General features: G+C 36.1%; 1 protein-coding gene across 1 annotated transcript in view; it reads right to left on the minus strand.

Moving 5' to 3' along the window:
• Positions 1 to 18,553, minus strand: part of LOC108515918 (coiled-coil domain-containing protein 7-like) — a gene marked incomplete at its 3' end in the record, with an annotated part of 98,435 nt that overhangs the window by 78,332 nt on the left and 1,550 nt on the right. The window contains 6 exon segments of the mRNA XM_017853090.1: positions 2,099 to 2,122; positions 2,124 to 2,135; positions 2,454 to 2,480; positions 9,126 to 9,209; positions 12,012 to 12,104; positions 13,540 to 13,869. Coding sequence (XP_017708579.1) covers positions 2,099 to 2,122; positions 2,124 to 2,135; positions 2,454 to 2,480; positions 9,126 to 9,209; positions 12,012 to 12,104; positions 13,540 to 13,818 — 519 coding nt within the window.

Here is an 18,553-nt window from a genome sequence, read left to right on the forward strand (position 1 = left end):
AAAAAAAAAAAAAAAAAAAAAAAAAAGACCCAACTAGTTTCATTCTTCAAAGACTGTCTACTCTGTTTTTCTCTCCACTCGCTTATAAATCTGCTTTGCCTTTACACCCTGGTAATAATCTAATGACTGGTTTCCTAATATGAGTAAATTTGCATACAAAATAATTTTTTAAAAACAGGCTAATAGAGGACATGGAAATAGGCCTTCAGAGAGGAATGTGGATCAAATGAGAGATAAAAGAACATATTTAAAAATTGAAAGGAAGGATAAAATTGAATGAGAGAAATTGAATTTACAAGAGAGAATAATTAATTAATCAAAGTCCTTGAGAAGGCATGGCAGGGCACAGTGGCTCACACCTGTAATCCCAGCACTTTGGGAGGCGGAGGCGAGGGAATTGCATGAGTCCAGGAGTTCAAGACCAGCCTGGGCAACATGGCGAAACCCCATCTCTACTAAAAAAAAGTACCAATTAGCCAGGCATGGTGGCTCGCGCCTGTGGTCCCAGCTACTTGAGAGGCTGAGGTTGGAGAATCACCTGAGCCCGGGAGGTCAAGCCTTCAGTGAGCTGAGATCAAATCACTACAGTCCAGCCAGGGCAACCAGAATGAGACCCTGTCTCAAAAACACAAACAAACAAACACAAAGTCTTGAGAAGACAAGAGGATATGAAATCCAAAACAGAAGCAAAATAATTAGTCATATGTATAAGAAAGAACAATATATCTGTCTTAACAGGAAAAATGAAGGAGAAAATAAGTACAGATGTTAATATTTGTTAGGTAGCAGGAATTGAAGGAGTTCCAACCAATGGCTTACATTTAGAGTATTCCAAGTGTTTGGCAGCCAGACCAGTATTTTAAGTAATAATTGGAAAAACAGAAATTAATAGTTCAAGAATAAGTTGCCTAAATTAGTGATTTTTAAAATAAAGTAATTTCGTTAATGACAAGGTCTACAGTGTGACTGGAAGTGGAGGCCCCGAGATCTTTGGAGATGAGGAAGTCAAGAAAGTAAGAGGCCAGGGTTTTGGATAGGTCATGTACATTGACAGGACTGAGTGTAAAAGAATAGTAAAAGTAAACCCATTAATAAAATAATAAAAAGAGGTTGATGGATGAAAAGAAGATGACAAGATGAACTTCCAAAGTTGCAAAGAAGACCACATTTTAAAAGAGGGTAGAGGAATAGTAGACTTCACTCTAACCCTACCTCTCTGGAAGGATAATGACCACTATGCCATAATCAAAGTATGACTAACACTTTTCCAATGTCAGTCAAATGTATCCTAAAGCAAAGAGTATGCAGACCACGAAAGTCTTCTATTCTGGGACCAGAGATAAAACAATGAGAAGATGCTAGGATACAGTCCCAGTTCATGCATTTAAGGTTCTATCTATATTTATCCTTTAAGTTTACACCCCCAAAGAAACTGGCCTCTTTTCTTTGAAAAGCCTGGGCTTCAAGAGTGTTTAATTGGACTGAACCATAAGTGTGACCAAATGAGAACTAAAATAATTCTGTAAATCAGTAAAGCTACCCTGGAAATCATTCCAATATACTAACAGCATATATAAAGTATTTTCCAAAGTAGAATTAAAAGCCCCTAAGGACAGAGATCAGTAGTTCTCAAACTAATGGCAAAGTACCTGAATCAAAACTGTAAAAGAACATCATTAAAATAACATATTTCATCTATAGAAAATCGATACATAATTTTATGTCTATACATATATCATCATTTAGCATGATTTTTTTAAAATAATGGTAAAATTTTTAAGTGAAAGATTCTCCTCATACACCCTTTTATGTAAATTGGAAAAAAAAATAATAATTAGTTTCCATACTCAATTTTTAGGAAAAAACAATGTGTCAGTCAAACTTGGAGTACACCAAGAATATATGCAGGGACATAGCGGTGTAAGTCACTGGAGAGTATTTTATAACCATCCATTTATTCCTTGTCTACCTAAATCAAAAGATTACTTTATAACCAACAGTTAACCCAAAAATGACTTATACATTCTTAACTTATACATATCCAAACTGGTTTTCAAATGAGTTAAAAAATATTAACAATTTTAAAACATTAACTTACTTCTTCCATCCTGAAATTGACTTGCCCACTGAAACCACTTTAAGAAACAAAGAGGGACAAAAAAAGAAATAGTGACTATTTAAATTGGCAGCAATGAATAAATATCTTATTATAGAATGTGTGTCTGTGTCTGTGACTCTTCATCCCATCAATATCAGCCCTGACTGAAATATCACTTGGGATTCAGAAATGGGGCCTAATGCACTTAAAACTGAACATAAAACGTTCTTCAAACATATAGAGCGCGCAAGTATGGAATGTCCTTCTAACTCCTTAAAATTTAGAAAACCTCTTCTTCATGTGGCATGTATTTCTGTGTTTAAGTTTAATAGGCTTAAGCTGTGATATATTGAACCATACCATTAAAAAGAGATTCCAAAATCTGAAAGATAAAGTTTTAATTAAAATGTGTTTAAAATAGAACACTTCACAATGTATATTTAGTTCAGTCTTTTGCAATTTTGAATCACAAAAATGTACTATTAAATTATAACCTTTATAAATCTGTAAGTTGGAAAATTAATAATTTTTTATTTACGCAGACAGTGCTTTTTAGTTCAGCCTGCATAGACAACTTCATTCTAGAATTTGAAAATAATTTTTCTTTTTATATATACATGAAAAGGGGGAAAGAGGGGGGGAAAGAGAGACCAGAATACTCACCCTGTGCCGCAGGCTTGAGTGCAACGGCACACCCTCATCGAGCTCACCTATAACGGTTGAATCCCTGGCCGCTCCAAGTGATCCGCACTTGCCTCAGCCTCTGAGTACTAGGACTACATGGGACGCCGCCTAAACCGTGGGCCTAATTTTAAATTTTGTTTTTAATGAAGGGAAGCAGAGTTTTGGTTCCATGTTTGGCCCAGTTGGTCTCCCCCAAACTCCCTAGACACCAAAGCGATCCTCCTATTCTCAGCCTCCCAAGCCACTGAGCATTGAGTCATGCATGCCGGCCGCTAATACATCTATATCAGAGCCCCAAACAATTCCGCGAAACTGTATTTCGTATATTTTCTTACTATAGGTACAGGAGGCTGGGTGTGGTGGCTGCCATGCCTGTAACCTACCGCAGCACTTTGGGAGGCCAAGGCAAGGCCCAGATCAACCTGAAGTTTGGAAGTTCGAGACCAGCCTACCAACATGGAGATAACGCCCGTCTCTACTAAAAATTACAAAAATTAGCCCAGGTTGTGGTGGTGCATGTCTGTAATCCCAGCTCTAGGGAAGGCTGAAGCAGGAGAATCGGCTTGAATCCGGGAGGCGGAGGTTGGCAGTGAGCCAAGATCATGGCCATTGCCACTCTGGCCTGAGCAACAAGAGCAAAACTCTGTCTCAAAAGAAAAAAAAAAAAAAAATATAATATATATATATATAATGTATATATTTATAGTTTTTATTTATTTTATTTATGTATATAGGTAAAGAATAAAATTTAAATTCCTCTCAGAAGAGCATTATATTTCTTTTCATACAGCAGCAAGTACAATAACGAAAAGCATCACCTTCCCAACACTATCTTCCCAATACAACTCTGTTCCTGCTAAATGGTCCAGAAATCAAGATATAAAATATTATAATACTATTTAATATTTTTAATGAAAAATACAAAGTACTCGCTTGAGAAATTATAAGAGAAACTGAATAAATATACAAAACCCAATAGAAACTGAAATCCACATATACATTCAACCATTCTGTTTTTCACTTATAGTACAGTATTCAATAAATTTCACGAGCTATTTAACACTTCCTTATAAAACAGGTTTTGTGTTAGATGATTTTGCCCAACTGCAGGCTAATGTCCAGTGTTCTCAGCACATTTAAGGTAGGATAGGCTAAGTTATGATGTCTGGTAGGTCAGGTGTATTAAATGCACTTTCACCATATGAAAAATTCAACTCATGATGGGTTTATCAGTATGTAACTCCCTCACAAGTTGAGAAGCATCCATAAACAGCTCAAAATATCAATATTTACCACTTAAATATCTAATGTTAAAGTGATTACATTTGCTACAAAAACAAAAATCCCGCCCTATCAAATTGGGTAAAAGTTTTCCATTACATTATTAAAATGTTACTATGTGCATTCAGGGAGTAACATAAAATTGAACAAAAATTAAGCTAGATAAATTAAATTTATCTTCCACAACACTAACTCTAGATCTGTGGTTCAAAAAGTAAGGTGCCATAGCAACAGCATCAGCACCACCTACAAGCATACTTACTAGTACTGAAAATTCTCAGGCCCCACCCTACCCTAGTAAATCAGAAATTCTAGAAGTGGGACTAGCAATTTGTGTTTTAACTAGACCTGCAGGTGATTGCTTTGCATGCTAAAGTCTAAGAATCACTAAGCTAAATAATAAGAAAGCATAAATCTAAGCAAAAATGGCTGATACTCTTCAGGAAATATACCAAAGCAAATTAATGTCTGTGTCAGAAGAAAAATATTTTCAGCTACGTAAGTATTTAGAAAATAATGTCCACTAGGCCGGGCGCGGTGGCTCAAGCCTGTAATCCCAGCACTTTGGGAGGCCGAGACGGGCGGATCACAAGGTCAGGAGATCGAGACCATCCTGGCGAACAAGGTGTAAACCCCGTCTCTACTAAAAAAATACAAAAAATCAGCCGGGCGAGGTGGCGGGCGCTTGTAGTCCCAGCTACTCGGGAGGCTGAGGCAGGAGAATGGCGTAAACCTGGGAGGCGGAGCTAGCAGTGAGCTGAAATCCGGCCACTGCACTCCAGCCTGGGCGGCAGAGCGAGAATAAAAAAAAAGAAAAAAAAAGAAAATAATGTCCACTAAAGCACATTATACCTAGAAATAACCAATTTTTTTCACTGTCAAGAGAGATTCCAAGGTTCTCAAAACTTCCCTACCTGCACTGGAACCTGATGGGAAACATTAGCATATATCAATTCAATCACTCATTGTAGCCACAGTTCTACAATAATTTAAACCACTCCTAGTTTAAGGAGAACAGTGCCTTTCTCAATTACTGAGGAAACCCACAGCATCAATTACCGATACTGCTAAATCTAGATCATTATTGATAAAATGAGTGAAAATAAAACTGATCCACTGTGAAATGCCTTTTATTTCGTAATGATTTGTTTAATCTTTTACTTACTGATAAGTAGACATTATCTATATAATCTAGATAATCCTTTATGTGATTAAATACACATATACATCAGGTATACATGATCCAAATTTTGTCCCAATTTGAAATTTCTCTTGGAATTCTTTATATAATAGAGGTTATAAATTTAATGTAGGTGAATTTATCAATATTGCCTTTTATGATTTGTATTTGTTTTGTGATTGTTTCTTGCTCCAGGTCATATACTTATATCAGTATCATATTTGATCATATATCAAATTAGTTTTTTCCCTTATAAATAACCAGTTGATCCAAAGCCATTTATTATACTGCTGGCTCTGTCATCAACAAAATTTTCCATATACAGAAGGGTCAATATCTGAGACTTTGTTCAATTTCATCAGTTCATCCAGGCTTGCACCAAAAGCACATAATCATAATTGATACAGCTGCATAATGAATCTTGATATCTGTTAGGGTAGGTCCTTTCATCTTGTTCATTTTCTTCAGGTCTCACTTGGTTATTCTTGGTCTACTGAAATGCTATATATATATAATTCAAAGTCAATTGTAAATTTGCATCAAGAAAAAAACTATTAGGGTATTTGAAGAGTGATAACAGCAAAAAAAAAAAAAAAAAAAAAAATTGTGCAGTAGGGAAGTCCAAGGGCCTATGCTCCAATTTTGTTAGAATTCTGAAAAACAGTTAAATATTTAAATCAACTAAGTAAAGCCACATCAATAAAATGTGGCTTGAACACCACAGCAGAACTGTGTGGTATTTTAACTCGGTCTTACCCCACCCTGTCCTCTAGCACAGTAGAAGTCTTAAAAACAGTAACCCTCATTTTGAGTGGTTCTGGAGACAGCATAGCAGACATATTCCCAAGAAATTGTGTGAGTGTTTTGAGCTCTCTAGAGTTCCCACTTTTGAGCTCTCTAGAGGTTCCCACTAAACTGAGTTAGTTTCACCTAACTCAGAACTCTCCTAGGGAAGAAAAGCAACTAAGTGGAGGGCCTTAAAAGTGTCCCTGTTTGTAGACAACATGAGCATATACGTATATATCATATACATAGAAGACTCCACCCGAAAACTTTCAGAATTAATGAATAAATTCAGTAAAGCTGCAAAATACAAAATCAACATATAAAAATCAGTAGTATGTTTATATACTAACTGAAAAAAGAAATCAAGAGACCAATCCCATTTATAATAGCTACAAAATAATATATAAGATACCTAGAAATAAATTTAACCAAGGAGGTAAAAGGTCTCTACAATGAAGATTATGAAATACTCATGAAAGAAATTAAAGAAGACACACGCAAAAAGACAAAAGACATCCTATGTTCATGGATTAGAAGAATTAATATTGATACTGGCCTTATGCTCAGTATCATTTTGACAGGGATTTCACTGAATCTGCAGATAGCTTTCAGTAGTATGGTCATTTTAACAATATTAATTATTAATACCATGACATTCTTTACAGAAATAGAAAACAAATCCTAAAAATTCATGTAGAACCACAAAAGACCCTAAGTAGCCAAAGCAATCCTGAGCAAAAAGAAGAAAGCTGGGGCAACACATTACCTGACTTCAAAATATACTACAAAGTTAGCCAGGCATGGTGGTTCATGCCTGTAATCCCAGCAGCTTGGGAAGCTGAGGGAAGAGGATCCCTCAAGTCCAGGAGTTCGAGGCTGCAGTGAGCTATGATTGTGCCACTGCACTCCAGCCTGGCCAACAAAGTAAGACCTTGTCTCTTCAAAAAAAAAAAAAGCACACACACACACGTGCAAACACACACACAACATACTCTTCAAAGCTATAGTACTGGCGCAAAAATAGACACACAGACCAATGGAATCCAATAGAGAACCCAAAAAATCCACTTATTTATAGCTAACAAATTTTCAACAAAAACACCAAGAACATTGGGAAAAGGACAGTCTTTTCAATAAATGGTGCTGGGAAAACTGAATATCCATAGGCAGAAGAATGAAACTAGACCCCAATATCTCACCAGATGCAAAAATCAGCTCAAAAACAGCTTAAAGACTTAAATATAAAACCCAAAACTATGAAACTACTGGAAGGAAACAGAGGAAATGCTTTGGGACATTGGTCAGAGAAAATATTTTATGGGTAAGACCTCAAAAGCATAGGCAACACAAGCAAAAACAGACAAGTGGTATTATATCAAACTAGAAACCTTCTGCACAGCAAAGGAAACAATCAACAGAGTAAAAACACAATCTTCAGAATGAGAAAACCTATTTGTAAAACAAATTCATCTAACAAGTGAAAAATATTCAAAATATACAAGAAACTCAGACAACTCAATGGCAAAAAAAAAAAAAAAAATCTGATTTTAAAATAGGTAAATGGCTTGAATATTTCCCAAAAGAAAGATAAACAAATGGCCAAAAAGTATAAGAAAAAAATGCTCATCATCACTAATTATCAGGGAAATGTAAGTCAAAACCACAATGAGATACCATCTCACCTCAGTTACAATGGCTATTATCAAAAAGACAAAAAATAAATACTGACAAGGATGCAGAGAAAAGGGAACATATATACACTTTTGGTGGAAATGTAAACTAGTAGAACGATAATGAAAAATAGCATGGAGTTTCCTCAAAAAACTACAAATAGAGCTACCATATGATCCAGTAATTTCACTACTGGGTGTATATCCACAGGAAAGGAAATCAGTACACTGAAGAGACATCTGTACTTCCATGTTTATTGCAGCACTAAACTGCAATAGCCAAGATATAGAATCAACCTAAATGTCCATCAATAGAAATTAATAAAGAAAATGTGGCATATAGGGAGAATGGACTACTATTCAGCCACTTTTGGTTCCAAAAAAGATTTCACTCTTAATTCCAAAAAAGAATTAAATCCTGTCATTCACAGCAACATGGATGGGCCTATAGGATATTATATTAAGAGAAATAAGTCAGGAACAGAAAGATAAATATTTCATGTTCTCGCCAATATGCAAATACTAAAACAAGCGGATCTCACAGAAGCAGAGAGTAGAATCATGATTACTAGAGGTTGGAAAGGGTAGGGGTTAGGGAGGATAGGGAGAGGTTGGTTAAAGGATAAAAAATTACAGCTAGATAGGAGGAATAAGTTATAGTGTTCTACAGCCCTATAGGGTAACCACAGCTAACAACAGTTTATTTTATATATATATATATGTATATATATATATAAATAGCTAGAAGAGAGGATTTTGAATGTTCTCATCACAAAGAAATGGTAAGTGTTTGAGGTGATGAATATGCTAATTACTCTAATTTGACCACTACACATTGTATCAAAATATTGCTATGTACCCCACAAATATGTATAATTATTACATGCCAATTTAAATACTATTGCCAAGAAAAGCAATAAATTAAGTGTATTCTATTATAAGAAAAAAAGACAATTTCAACAATTCCACTGCAGTCTTACCTTTTACTCATAGCTAATTGATAAGGGTTATGGTACCAAACCATGATTATGTGGTCATTCTCCATAATGGTCAATCATTCTCTCTTTGAGGCTGATTGCCACAACCTTAATATTTATTAACTACCTTGTAACTACTTACATGCTCTTAGTGAGGGAATATGGTAGATTCATTAAGATTCACACAACTATTGAAGAATTAATTCAAAGTTCATGTCTTATTTGTGGTGGTTCAGTGGCATAATCTTTGCATTTGGGCATAGTAAAAACCCTTGATGGTGATTTAAAAAAAGAATAAAAAATAAATAAATAATGCTTTCCAATGCCATTTATAATTTCTTAAGACACTGGATCTAGGTTAATGTTGGCTGACTGGATAGCAGATTCAATTTTCAACAACCAGTACAAGTCTGATATTTTATACTTGACCGTATATACAGAATACATACATTTTGTTCTTCTTTAAGTGCTGCTTCTAGCTGAGTTGCAAATTGTGAACAATATGTCAAGAATGAATTCATATCATCCCCAACCTTTTGAAAAGAATAATAAAACATAAAGTTACTTTTATTTAAGAGTCCATATGCATGTCTGTCTTTTTCTAGCATATTTACTTTTGGAAAAATTTTAATTTTGCATAATTTATGTCCCTTCAAACATTTATGACAAGAAGCCATGCTTCAAATGCGAATTCTCCCAGAGAGAAAACATGGAAGAAAGTACACTCTGGGAAGTGGCCCATCAGTGACATATACCCAGCTATGTCTCTCCTCTCATTCATCTCTACACAGTTCCAGAAAATCCAGCATCCCAGCCTTACAGTCCTGAAATTTCTGGGTGGCCCAATAAAAGGTACTCATTACCACAAAAAAATACCTCTTGGTGTTAGAAAGTGACTACTACCTATGACATCTAACTGTATACTTGCCATGAACTGCAGTCTTCTGCTCTCACCTAATGGGCAATGTAAAACTTTGAGGAAAAAAATAGTTACAGCTTAAATATCATAATGACCAAATCCCTTCTAGTAAAGCAGTGATTTGTAAATCAGAGAATTGACTCATGATAAACAAATATTACAGGCTTATATACAGTTAGAATTTTCATAGAGTGGTTCTCCATGAAGAATATATTCCCTGAGCATTACATTTAAAGATACTGAGCCAGGTGCGGTGGCTCACACCTGTAATCCTAGCACTTTGGGAGGCTGAGGCAGGTGGATTACTTGAGGTCAGTAGTTCAAGACCAGCCTGGCCCACATGGCGAAATCCTGTCTCTACTAAAAATACAAAAAAATTAGCTGGGCGTGGTGGTGCACACTGGTAATCCCAGCTACGTGGGTGGCTGAGGCCCGAAAAACGCTTGAATCCAGGAGGCAGCAGTTGCAGTGAGCCAAGATCACACCACTGCACTCCAGCGTAGGTGACGGAGCGAGACTCTGTCTCAAAAAAATAAAAATAAATAAAATAAAACAAATAAATAAATGAATAAATATACTGAGAGGCTCACATACTTTTTGTCACAATAAAGACCTTTAATCATATAGGAGATGGGGAAAAAAAACTGAAATAATCCAGCAGAGAGGAAAATGAACAGATTAGTGTTACTAATCACAAATATAAAGAGAAACCATTAGCCCACTTCTTCCACCCACATTCAGGTGCCACAAATATAGAGAAGACAGAGAAATATAGAGAAGATAGAGATTGATTTGACTGAGTTTATAATTTAACTAAATAAGACCAATAAAGCAGAACAGGGCAAGAGAGTTAAATACATATGAAAGGTAGTGATAATAATAGTGGACCATGCTATTTAAGCTGGGTAAGTAAGGGCACAAGGAGGATTTGGGACACTAAAAAGGCAGCAGGATCAATGGATTATGGTTCCCTGTGAAATCAAAGGATTTTTGGAGTCAGAATTTTGGACAGACTGAGTGGGAAAGACAGGAGGTGGTGGCCAGAGATTAGGATGACTGAAATTCAAATTCTGAAACAGTTATGGTAAGGACTACAGGATATCACTTTGTCAATTAGTGGTTGAGGCAAAATAAAATACAAGATCACTGGAGGAAAGAAATTCAGTAAAATAAAGGTGGTATCCGAAGGGCTGATTTCTTCAATTTTGTCAGTATTGGAGACCACAGGAATGTGAACTTAATTTCATTTTATTTTATTTGTTGGTGGTTTTTTTTTCAACTTTTGTTTTAGATTTAGTGGGTACATGAGAAAGTTTGTTACCTGGATATATTGCTTGATGCTGAGGTTTGGGGTATCAATGATCCCATCACCCAAGTCCTGAGCACGGTACCCAATAGCTAGTTTTTCAACCCTTACCCCACTTCCCTCCCACCTCTAGTCATCCCAGTTTCTATTGAACTTCAATTTTAGATTTTAGTTTTGGTTCTTTGATTCAATCCTGGCAGAGCTTCAAAACATAATAACCACAAGGTCGTGCAGGATAAGGACTGTGATTACACAGTCCTTTTAATAGTTGGGTAATGACCACCACAATAAAAATATAAAACATTTCCATTATTTCAAAAAGCTTCACTGTACTCTTTTGCAGTCAATTCTCCCCTCCTACCTTCGCTCAAGACAACCACTGGTCCTTTACTACAGTTTTCCCTTTCCCAGAATTTCATATAAATAGAATCATATGGTATGTAGCCCTATTTATTTAGCTTCCCCACATCCTAATGTTTTTGAGATTCATCCACATGGTTCTATGTGTCAGTAGTTTGTTCCCTTTATTGTGAAGAGTATTTCATTGTATGCTATACCACAATTTGCTTGTCCATTCACCAGTTAGTAAATATTTGAGTTGCTGGATTCAGTAGCTATTCTGGCTATTATGAACAAAATTTCTATAAACATTTATATACAAGTCTTTGTGAAGATGTATGTGTTCATTAATCTTGGATAATCACTTAAGAGTGGAACTGGTGGCTATCTTTTAAGTATATGTTAAACTTTATGAGCAGCTGTCAAACTGTTTCTCAACATAGCAGTCCCACTTGTGTTCCCACCAGCTCTGTATGAGAGTTCCTGTGGCCCCGTATCTTTACCAAAACTTAATTATTGTCTATCTTTAAAATTTTGGTCATTCCTAATGGTATGTAGAACTCCTTTTCTGCAACCCTCTTGGCAAAATTCAGGTCAAGAGGGATTTGGTTGGGTTGAGTAATTTTCTAAGAGGATCATTTTCATGGATAGGAAATTCATTCCAAGAACATATAAGTAATCCAAAAGAAAATATTTTAAATTTATATTTTTAAAAAGAAAATCGACCCTTTTCAGTGTTAATGTCTCTATATTAGGGTTGCATATACTTACAGATAAAGATAATTCTTCATGTTCACGCTTTACAAATGGTTCTTCTCCATTCTGATCACAGTGTCCATAGGTTTCTTCCAAAGTGGAAACAACCTGTAAAAAAAAATTAAAAAAATCAAAGCCAATTTGATACTTTAATAGTTTTAAATTAATTATATTAAATGTAAATAATATTCAGTCAATTATGCCAGGACCTTTTTACCAGTAAGACTTATTTCTTCCAGTGCCACAAACTTAAATTTTCCATCCCATACCCAATTTCATGTCATCATGAGGAAAAAGCAATATTCCTTAACCCTAGCGAAGGAGAGATGCTCTGTGACTCTACCATTTCTGTGTTGATAGGTATCTTAAAATGGAGAGGGCCTGTCCATGAGTGGTTGAAGCATTAAGTAGAGTTTTCCTCAAAGTCTGCCTTGATTTTCTCCTCCGAAGAGAGTTAGGGAATATCGAAAGATGGAGACCAGAAAGCAATGAATTTTTAAAGAAAATTATCTGGCCTAACCCCTCAAACTTTCAAGAAACTTGTACTGTACAAGTTTGATGTACTGTATCTTATTTTTTATATTTGTGCTCTTCCTCATTGTTCTCACTTGATATTTGGTACATTTACAATTCAATTCTGCATCGCAGTGAAAAATAAAGAAACTCAGAAAAAGGAAAACTTTTCCCCACATCAAGAGCTAAAGATTTGGCTGGGCGCGCTGGCTCACACCTGTAATCCCAGCACTTTGGGAAGCCGAGGCGAGTGGATCACCTGAGGTCAAGAGTTTGAGACCAGCCTGACCAGTATGGTGAAATCCCATCTCTACCGAAAATACAAAAATTAGCCAGGCGTGGTGGCATGCTCCTGTAGTCCCAGCTACTCGGGAGGCTGAGACAGGAAAATTGCTTGAACCCGGGAGGCAGAAGTTGCAGTGAGTCAAGATCATGCCACGGCACTCCAGCCTGGGCAAAAGAGCGAGACTTCATCTCAAGAAACAAAAAAAGAGCTAAAGTTTCTGAAATGCAGAGTTTAACATAGTAGAAATGCAGGACTTAGGAAGGCCTGCTTGCAAGGTTGGCCTTAACCTGGCATCTGAGAACTTGGATATCAGGAGGGTTCTCCCCATTCACTGACAGAAGGAGCTCACTGTCCCTAACTGTTTGTATAATGTGGTTTATGCTGAACCTCCTTTCCTTGTGAGAGTCTGAAATTTTCGTACATGCTAAGTACAGAGTAAATAGTAAACAACTCCCAGTAAACCCCAGGGCACTAAGTTTCTAATGATTTTCCCCGGCAGACATTTCATATGTGTTGTCACAATTCATTGCTAAAGAAATTAAGCATGTCCTGGGTGACTCTAAGGGGAAAAGACTCTTGCAAGCTTAGATCTGATTTTCTCCTAATTTCACCTCATGTGCCTACTGTAATAAATCTTAACCATCAGTATGACTATATGTGGAGTCATGTGAGTCCTCCTAGAATATCACCAAACCTGGGGTGATCGTGGGGTCCCTGCAACACAGAAACTAACAAGCCTCTTACCATCTTCAGATGTTTGATAATTTTTCCGATCATTTCATCTTCCGGTAGTAAGTTCTTTGTCTTACTCGATGGAATGGGCAAAGCATATCGTACAATGGATTCTCCTGTTGGTGGAGATCTTAGAACCATTGGTTCAATTTTATCAGGAATTAATTTTGCATTATGTTTTTCCTTCAGTTTAGGTGATAATGGTAAATTATGTAGTCCTTTTTTGGTAGTTAATGCTGGAACAGTTGCCGATTTGTTACTGGTGGTCAACAGATGCTTTACTGGTTTCATTTTGTTACTGACTTGGCTTCCAAATTATAGATGAAAAAAATTTATTCCTCCCTGTGAAAAAAAATTAAAAGAGATTCAGAGAAAACACCAGGTTCTAATTAAATTCACACACTACATTTCTCCTTTTCTGATGCTTTAGCAATTTGCTCAGAGTACATTAAGCAACTTCTGGAAGCTACAATTACACTTCGGGCTTTTTTGAGTCACAGTTACTCAAACAAAACAAACAAAAATAGAATGCAGTTATCACAATATCTAATGTATATCAAGAAGTTATTTAAACCTAAGTATAATAACAATAACAGTAAAAGCTCCATCATTTTTAATCTAAGGTATGCCCTTTATGTACATCATTATTCCATTTTACATGGGAGTAAACTGAGCTCAGACAAGTTAAGTGACTAACCAAGAGTTACACAGCTAATAAGTGTTAAATTTTTCAGAATTACAACATAGGTCAAGTTGGCTACAAATCTTGCTTCTTTTCTATACCCTTTGCTCTCCATATGGAAAATGTTGGGTTATTTTACCTATAGGACTTATAGCATTTCCTGTAAGTAAGGGGGGTTGTAGATGAAAACATTTCAGATTTAAAATGATAAAAGGATTATCAATTGCTATGAAGATGGTGAATCCTAAAATCAACTCTGAAAAAATGAAAAATAGAAAGGAAAATATTCCTAACAACAAAAAACAACAAGAACAAAAAAATTTTTTACTGTAAGAAACCCCTAAACAAAGGCTAATTTGTTTATGGGGCATTTAGGATAGGAATATAGGGACTGAAGAAGCCAGAAACAACAATGACAGAATACATTCAGGAAAAAAAAATTAGATTTTCTTCCTACCTTTCTCCCATATTTGAGCTAATATATGTCCTTAATATACATCTTTTTTCCCACAGGAGCAGTAGTCTTAGCCCAAGGTATCATTAGGGTAATATTAAGGCAGCATCAAAGCTATGCTAAGAAAGTATAAACTAGATAGGCCTTGGGCTTTTATTCCTCTATTTTTCTCTCCCCTCAAAGCTGACTAAGACTCAGGACAATGCCACCTCCCAAATAGTTTAGAAGTATAAGCCTAACCACGGAAATTGTCAAGTACAGTGGCAAAATTAAGATAAAGTAATGTAACACTGGTACTCTGTTATCTGAAGCTCTCTGTACTTCAGCTTGTCCCACTGTTATGTGTTGAACTGTGTCCCTGAGAAAGATATATTCAAGTCCTAAGCCCACAGCACTTTGAATGTGACCTTACTTGAAAATAGGGCCTTTGCAGCTATGATAAAGTTAAGACGGGTCCTAAATCTAATGACTGGTGTCACTACAAGAAGACTGTATAGCGACAGGCAGAAATTAAAGTGATGCACCTGCAAGCTAAGGAATATCAAGGATTGCTAGCATCCACCAGAAGCTTGTAAAAACCAATGAAAGATTCCTCCCTAGAGCCTTCAGCGGGGAACGTAGTTTTGCTGAAACCTTGATATCAGTTTTCTGGCCTCCAGAATTATGAAATAATAAATTTCTGTTGTTCTAAGCCACCCAGTTTGTGGTACTTTGTTACAGCAACACTAATGTCTTAGTCTGTTGAGGCTGCTATAACAACACACTATAAATTACATAGCTTATAAACAAGAAACATTTATTTCTCACAGTTCTGGAGACAGGAAAGTTCAACGACAAGGCACCAGCAGAGTTGGTGTCTGATGAAAGCCCAGATGCCAAATAAATGGTGCCTTCTCTCTGTGTCCTCACATGATGGAAGGAGCAAGGGAGCTTTTTCAGACCTCTTTTATAAGGGCACTAGTTCCATTTATGAGGGTGCTTTACTCATGACCTCATCACCTCCTAAAGGGCCCATCTCCTAATTCTACCATATGTTGAACTGGGGCCCAATTTCAACATATGAATTTGGGGATGACATAAGCGTTCAGACCACAGGAAATATCTAGCACTTCAAAAACAAACACACCCACATACTTTCCCTAAACTTCCAGGAGGAACACAGGCTGGGAACTGGCTTTTGATCATCTCCTAATAATAGATTATCAGACAAAGTAGGTGACACCCCAAGGGTATATGAGCTCACAGGCCAAAACTACTTGACAACTGAAAAAAAGCAATCATTAAAAAATAAAAAATAGGCCAGGCACATTGGCTTACACCTGTAATCCCAGTACTCTGGGAGGCAGAGGCGGATGGATCACCTGAGGTCAGGAGTTCGAGACCAGCCTGGCCAAAATGGTGAAACCCTGTCTCTATTAAAAATACAAAAAAATTATCCAAGCGTGGTGGTGGGCACCTGTAGTCCCAGATACTCGGGAGGCTGAGGCAGGAGAATCGCTTAAACTAGGAGGCAGAAGTTGCAGCGAGCTGAGATTGCGCCACTGCACTCCAGCCTAGGGGATGCAGTAAGACTCCATCTCAAATAAATAAATAAATATAAAAATAAGAAACTAAAAAACATGTTTTAGTTGTAGAATCATTAAAACAGAGAGACTAAAAATATATAAACACACAGAAAGAGAATATTAGCCATATAAAACAGGTATAAGAGGTATTTTAAGACCCAAGTGAAAATATTAAAAGTGAAAATATAATAGATAAAATAGCACAAGTAATCACAAAATAATACTGCTGAAGAATAAAACCTGATGCAAAGAATAAAAACAGTTGAGGAATAATCCAGCTGAAGAATAAAAAATGATGCAAAGATCAGCAGCATTTATCACATATTCCTGAATATTAATAAAATACACATCAATAGTGATAAGTATTAAAAGCTAGTAGCAGGTTTGAAAAAAATATAATTAGCAATTCTACTGAAAATGAGAAAATAAAGGCCTATATATTTGTTAATAACAATAAACATGATAGAATTTTTGGAGAAGCAGTATCTAATCTTCAGAAGATCATCCAATAAATATTAAGAAACCAATAATATGATTTTTTTATTTGCCAGAAATCATGGCAAAAGTTGATGGTATCCTGTCAGCACATTTATGCAAAACACAAATATCAATACCAAATAGTATAATATACTATTTCAGAGAATAAAATATAAAAACAAATAATATAACTTACAGATGTTATAAATAAAATCACTTTGAATAAAGTTTTAAAAACTAATAATTTCTCAATTATTTTGGACACATGGACAGCAGATAACAATTGTTGATGTAATTATGAATTTCCAAAATCCAGATATTTCAATATGTGAACATTTATTAGGATTTTAACAAGTAGATGATGATACCCCGCTGGAAAAGAATCATATACATGTTTAAGAGATTACTTATAAAAAATATAAATTAAAAACATATAATATATATGGGGCCAGGGATACACGCCCTTAAATACGTCTGACAAGCACAAACAGAAAATTCTCAAAAACTAAAATTCTAAGACATTTTATACAAGTTGCTGTTACATTCTTTAAACTAGGTTGTGAACAACAGAACGAAAATATCTTAATAGCACTGAAAATGTTTATTTCATCCAAGAATTATACAATTGCTTTTTTGTTTTGATGACACACTATAGTTAATTGAATGCATAGTTGCCAAGCATAATTTTTAAATCATAGTCAAATATGACTTAGCAAAGATAACTTGATACCAGTGTCACTAAAAATCCATTTGAAGGAAGAACACAATGCTCTACTGGAAACTACTGATGATAATAGTAAATACATACATTATAGCACTTGAACCAAAGCCCCTGCAAAATATTCCCTTTTACATTTTTCTTTTTTTTTCTTTTTTTTTTTTTGAGACAGAGTTTCGCTCTTGTCACCCAGGCTGGAGTACAATGGCGCAATCTTGGCTCACCGCAACCATCGCCTCCCGGGTTCAAGCGATTCTCCTGCGTCAGCCTCCCGAGTAGCTGAGATTACAGGTACTCGCTGCCACGCCCGGCTAATGTTTGTATTTTTAGTAGTGACAGGGTTTCACCACATTGGCCAAGCTGGTCTCGCACTCCTGACCTAAGGTTATCCGCCCACCTCGGCCTCCCAAAGGGCTAGGATTACACGCCTGAGCCACCGTGACTGCCCCCTTTCACATTATTCTCATACCGATTGTGACATGATGCTTTAAGTAAAAACCAATGTTACAAGCAAAATGATGCAGAAACCAAGATGAAATTTACAAAATTAAAAAAGCCTCAAAAGAATTCTGAATAAATTACATTGCCAAAGAAACTCCATCAAAACCATCAGGTCCAAGCAAACATCAAAAATTCCACCAAAACCATCAGGACCAGCAAACAGGATGGAAGAAGAGTGGCCAATGAGCCAATAAGTAAAACCAAAAGGGTATATATACATAGAAAGCAAGGAAAAGAAAATGTCACCAAGGACGGAGCGATGAACTATATGTCAAATGCTAAGTCAAGTAAAATGAAGACTAAGAGCTGACACTGGACTTGGCAACATGGAGGTAGGTCATTTGTAACCTGAAGAACGGCAACAATTTCAGTAGAATGATCGAGGTAAATATCTGACTTACCGTTCAAAAGACAGGAAGTAGGAACAAAGAATTGAATACAAGCACTGTAGAGAAATTTTACTACAAAAGGGAGGAAAGAAATAGAGTATTACTAGAAGAAAACATGGTCAAGAGGAAAGTTCGATGGAAAAAAGAACAAGTGTATATACGCTGTTATGGATTGCATTGTGTCCTCTCCCCCCAAAAAAGTGTGAGGGAGGGAGGGAGGGAGGGAAGGAAGGAGGGAGG

This window comes from Rhinopithecus bieti, unplaced genomic scaffold, assembly GCF_001698545.2.
Source record: "Rhinopithecus bieti isolate Rb0 unplaced genomic scaffold, ASM169854v2 scaffold_35595, whole genome shotgun sequence".
Classification (NCBI taxonomy): domain Eukaryota; kingdom Metazoa; phylum Chordata; class Mammalia; order Primates; family Cercopithecidae; genus Rhinopithecus; species Rhinopithecus bieti.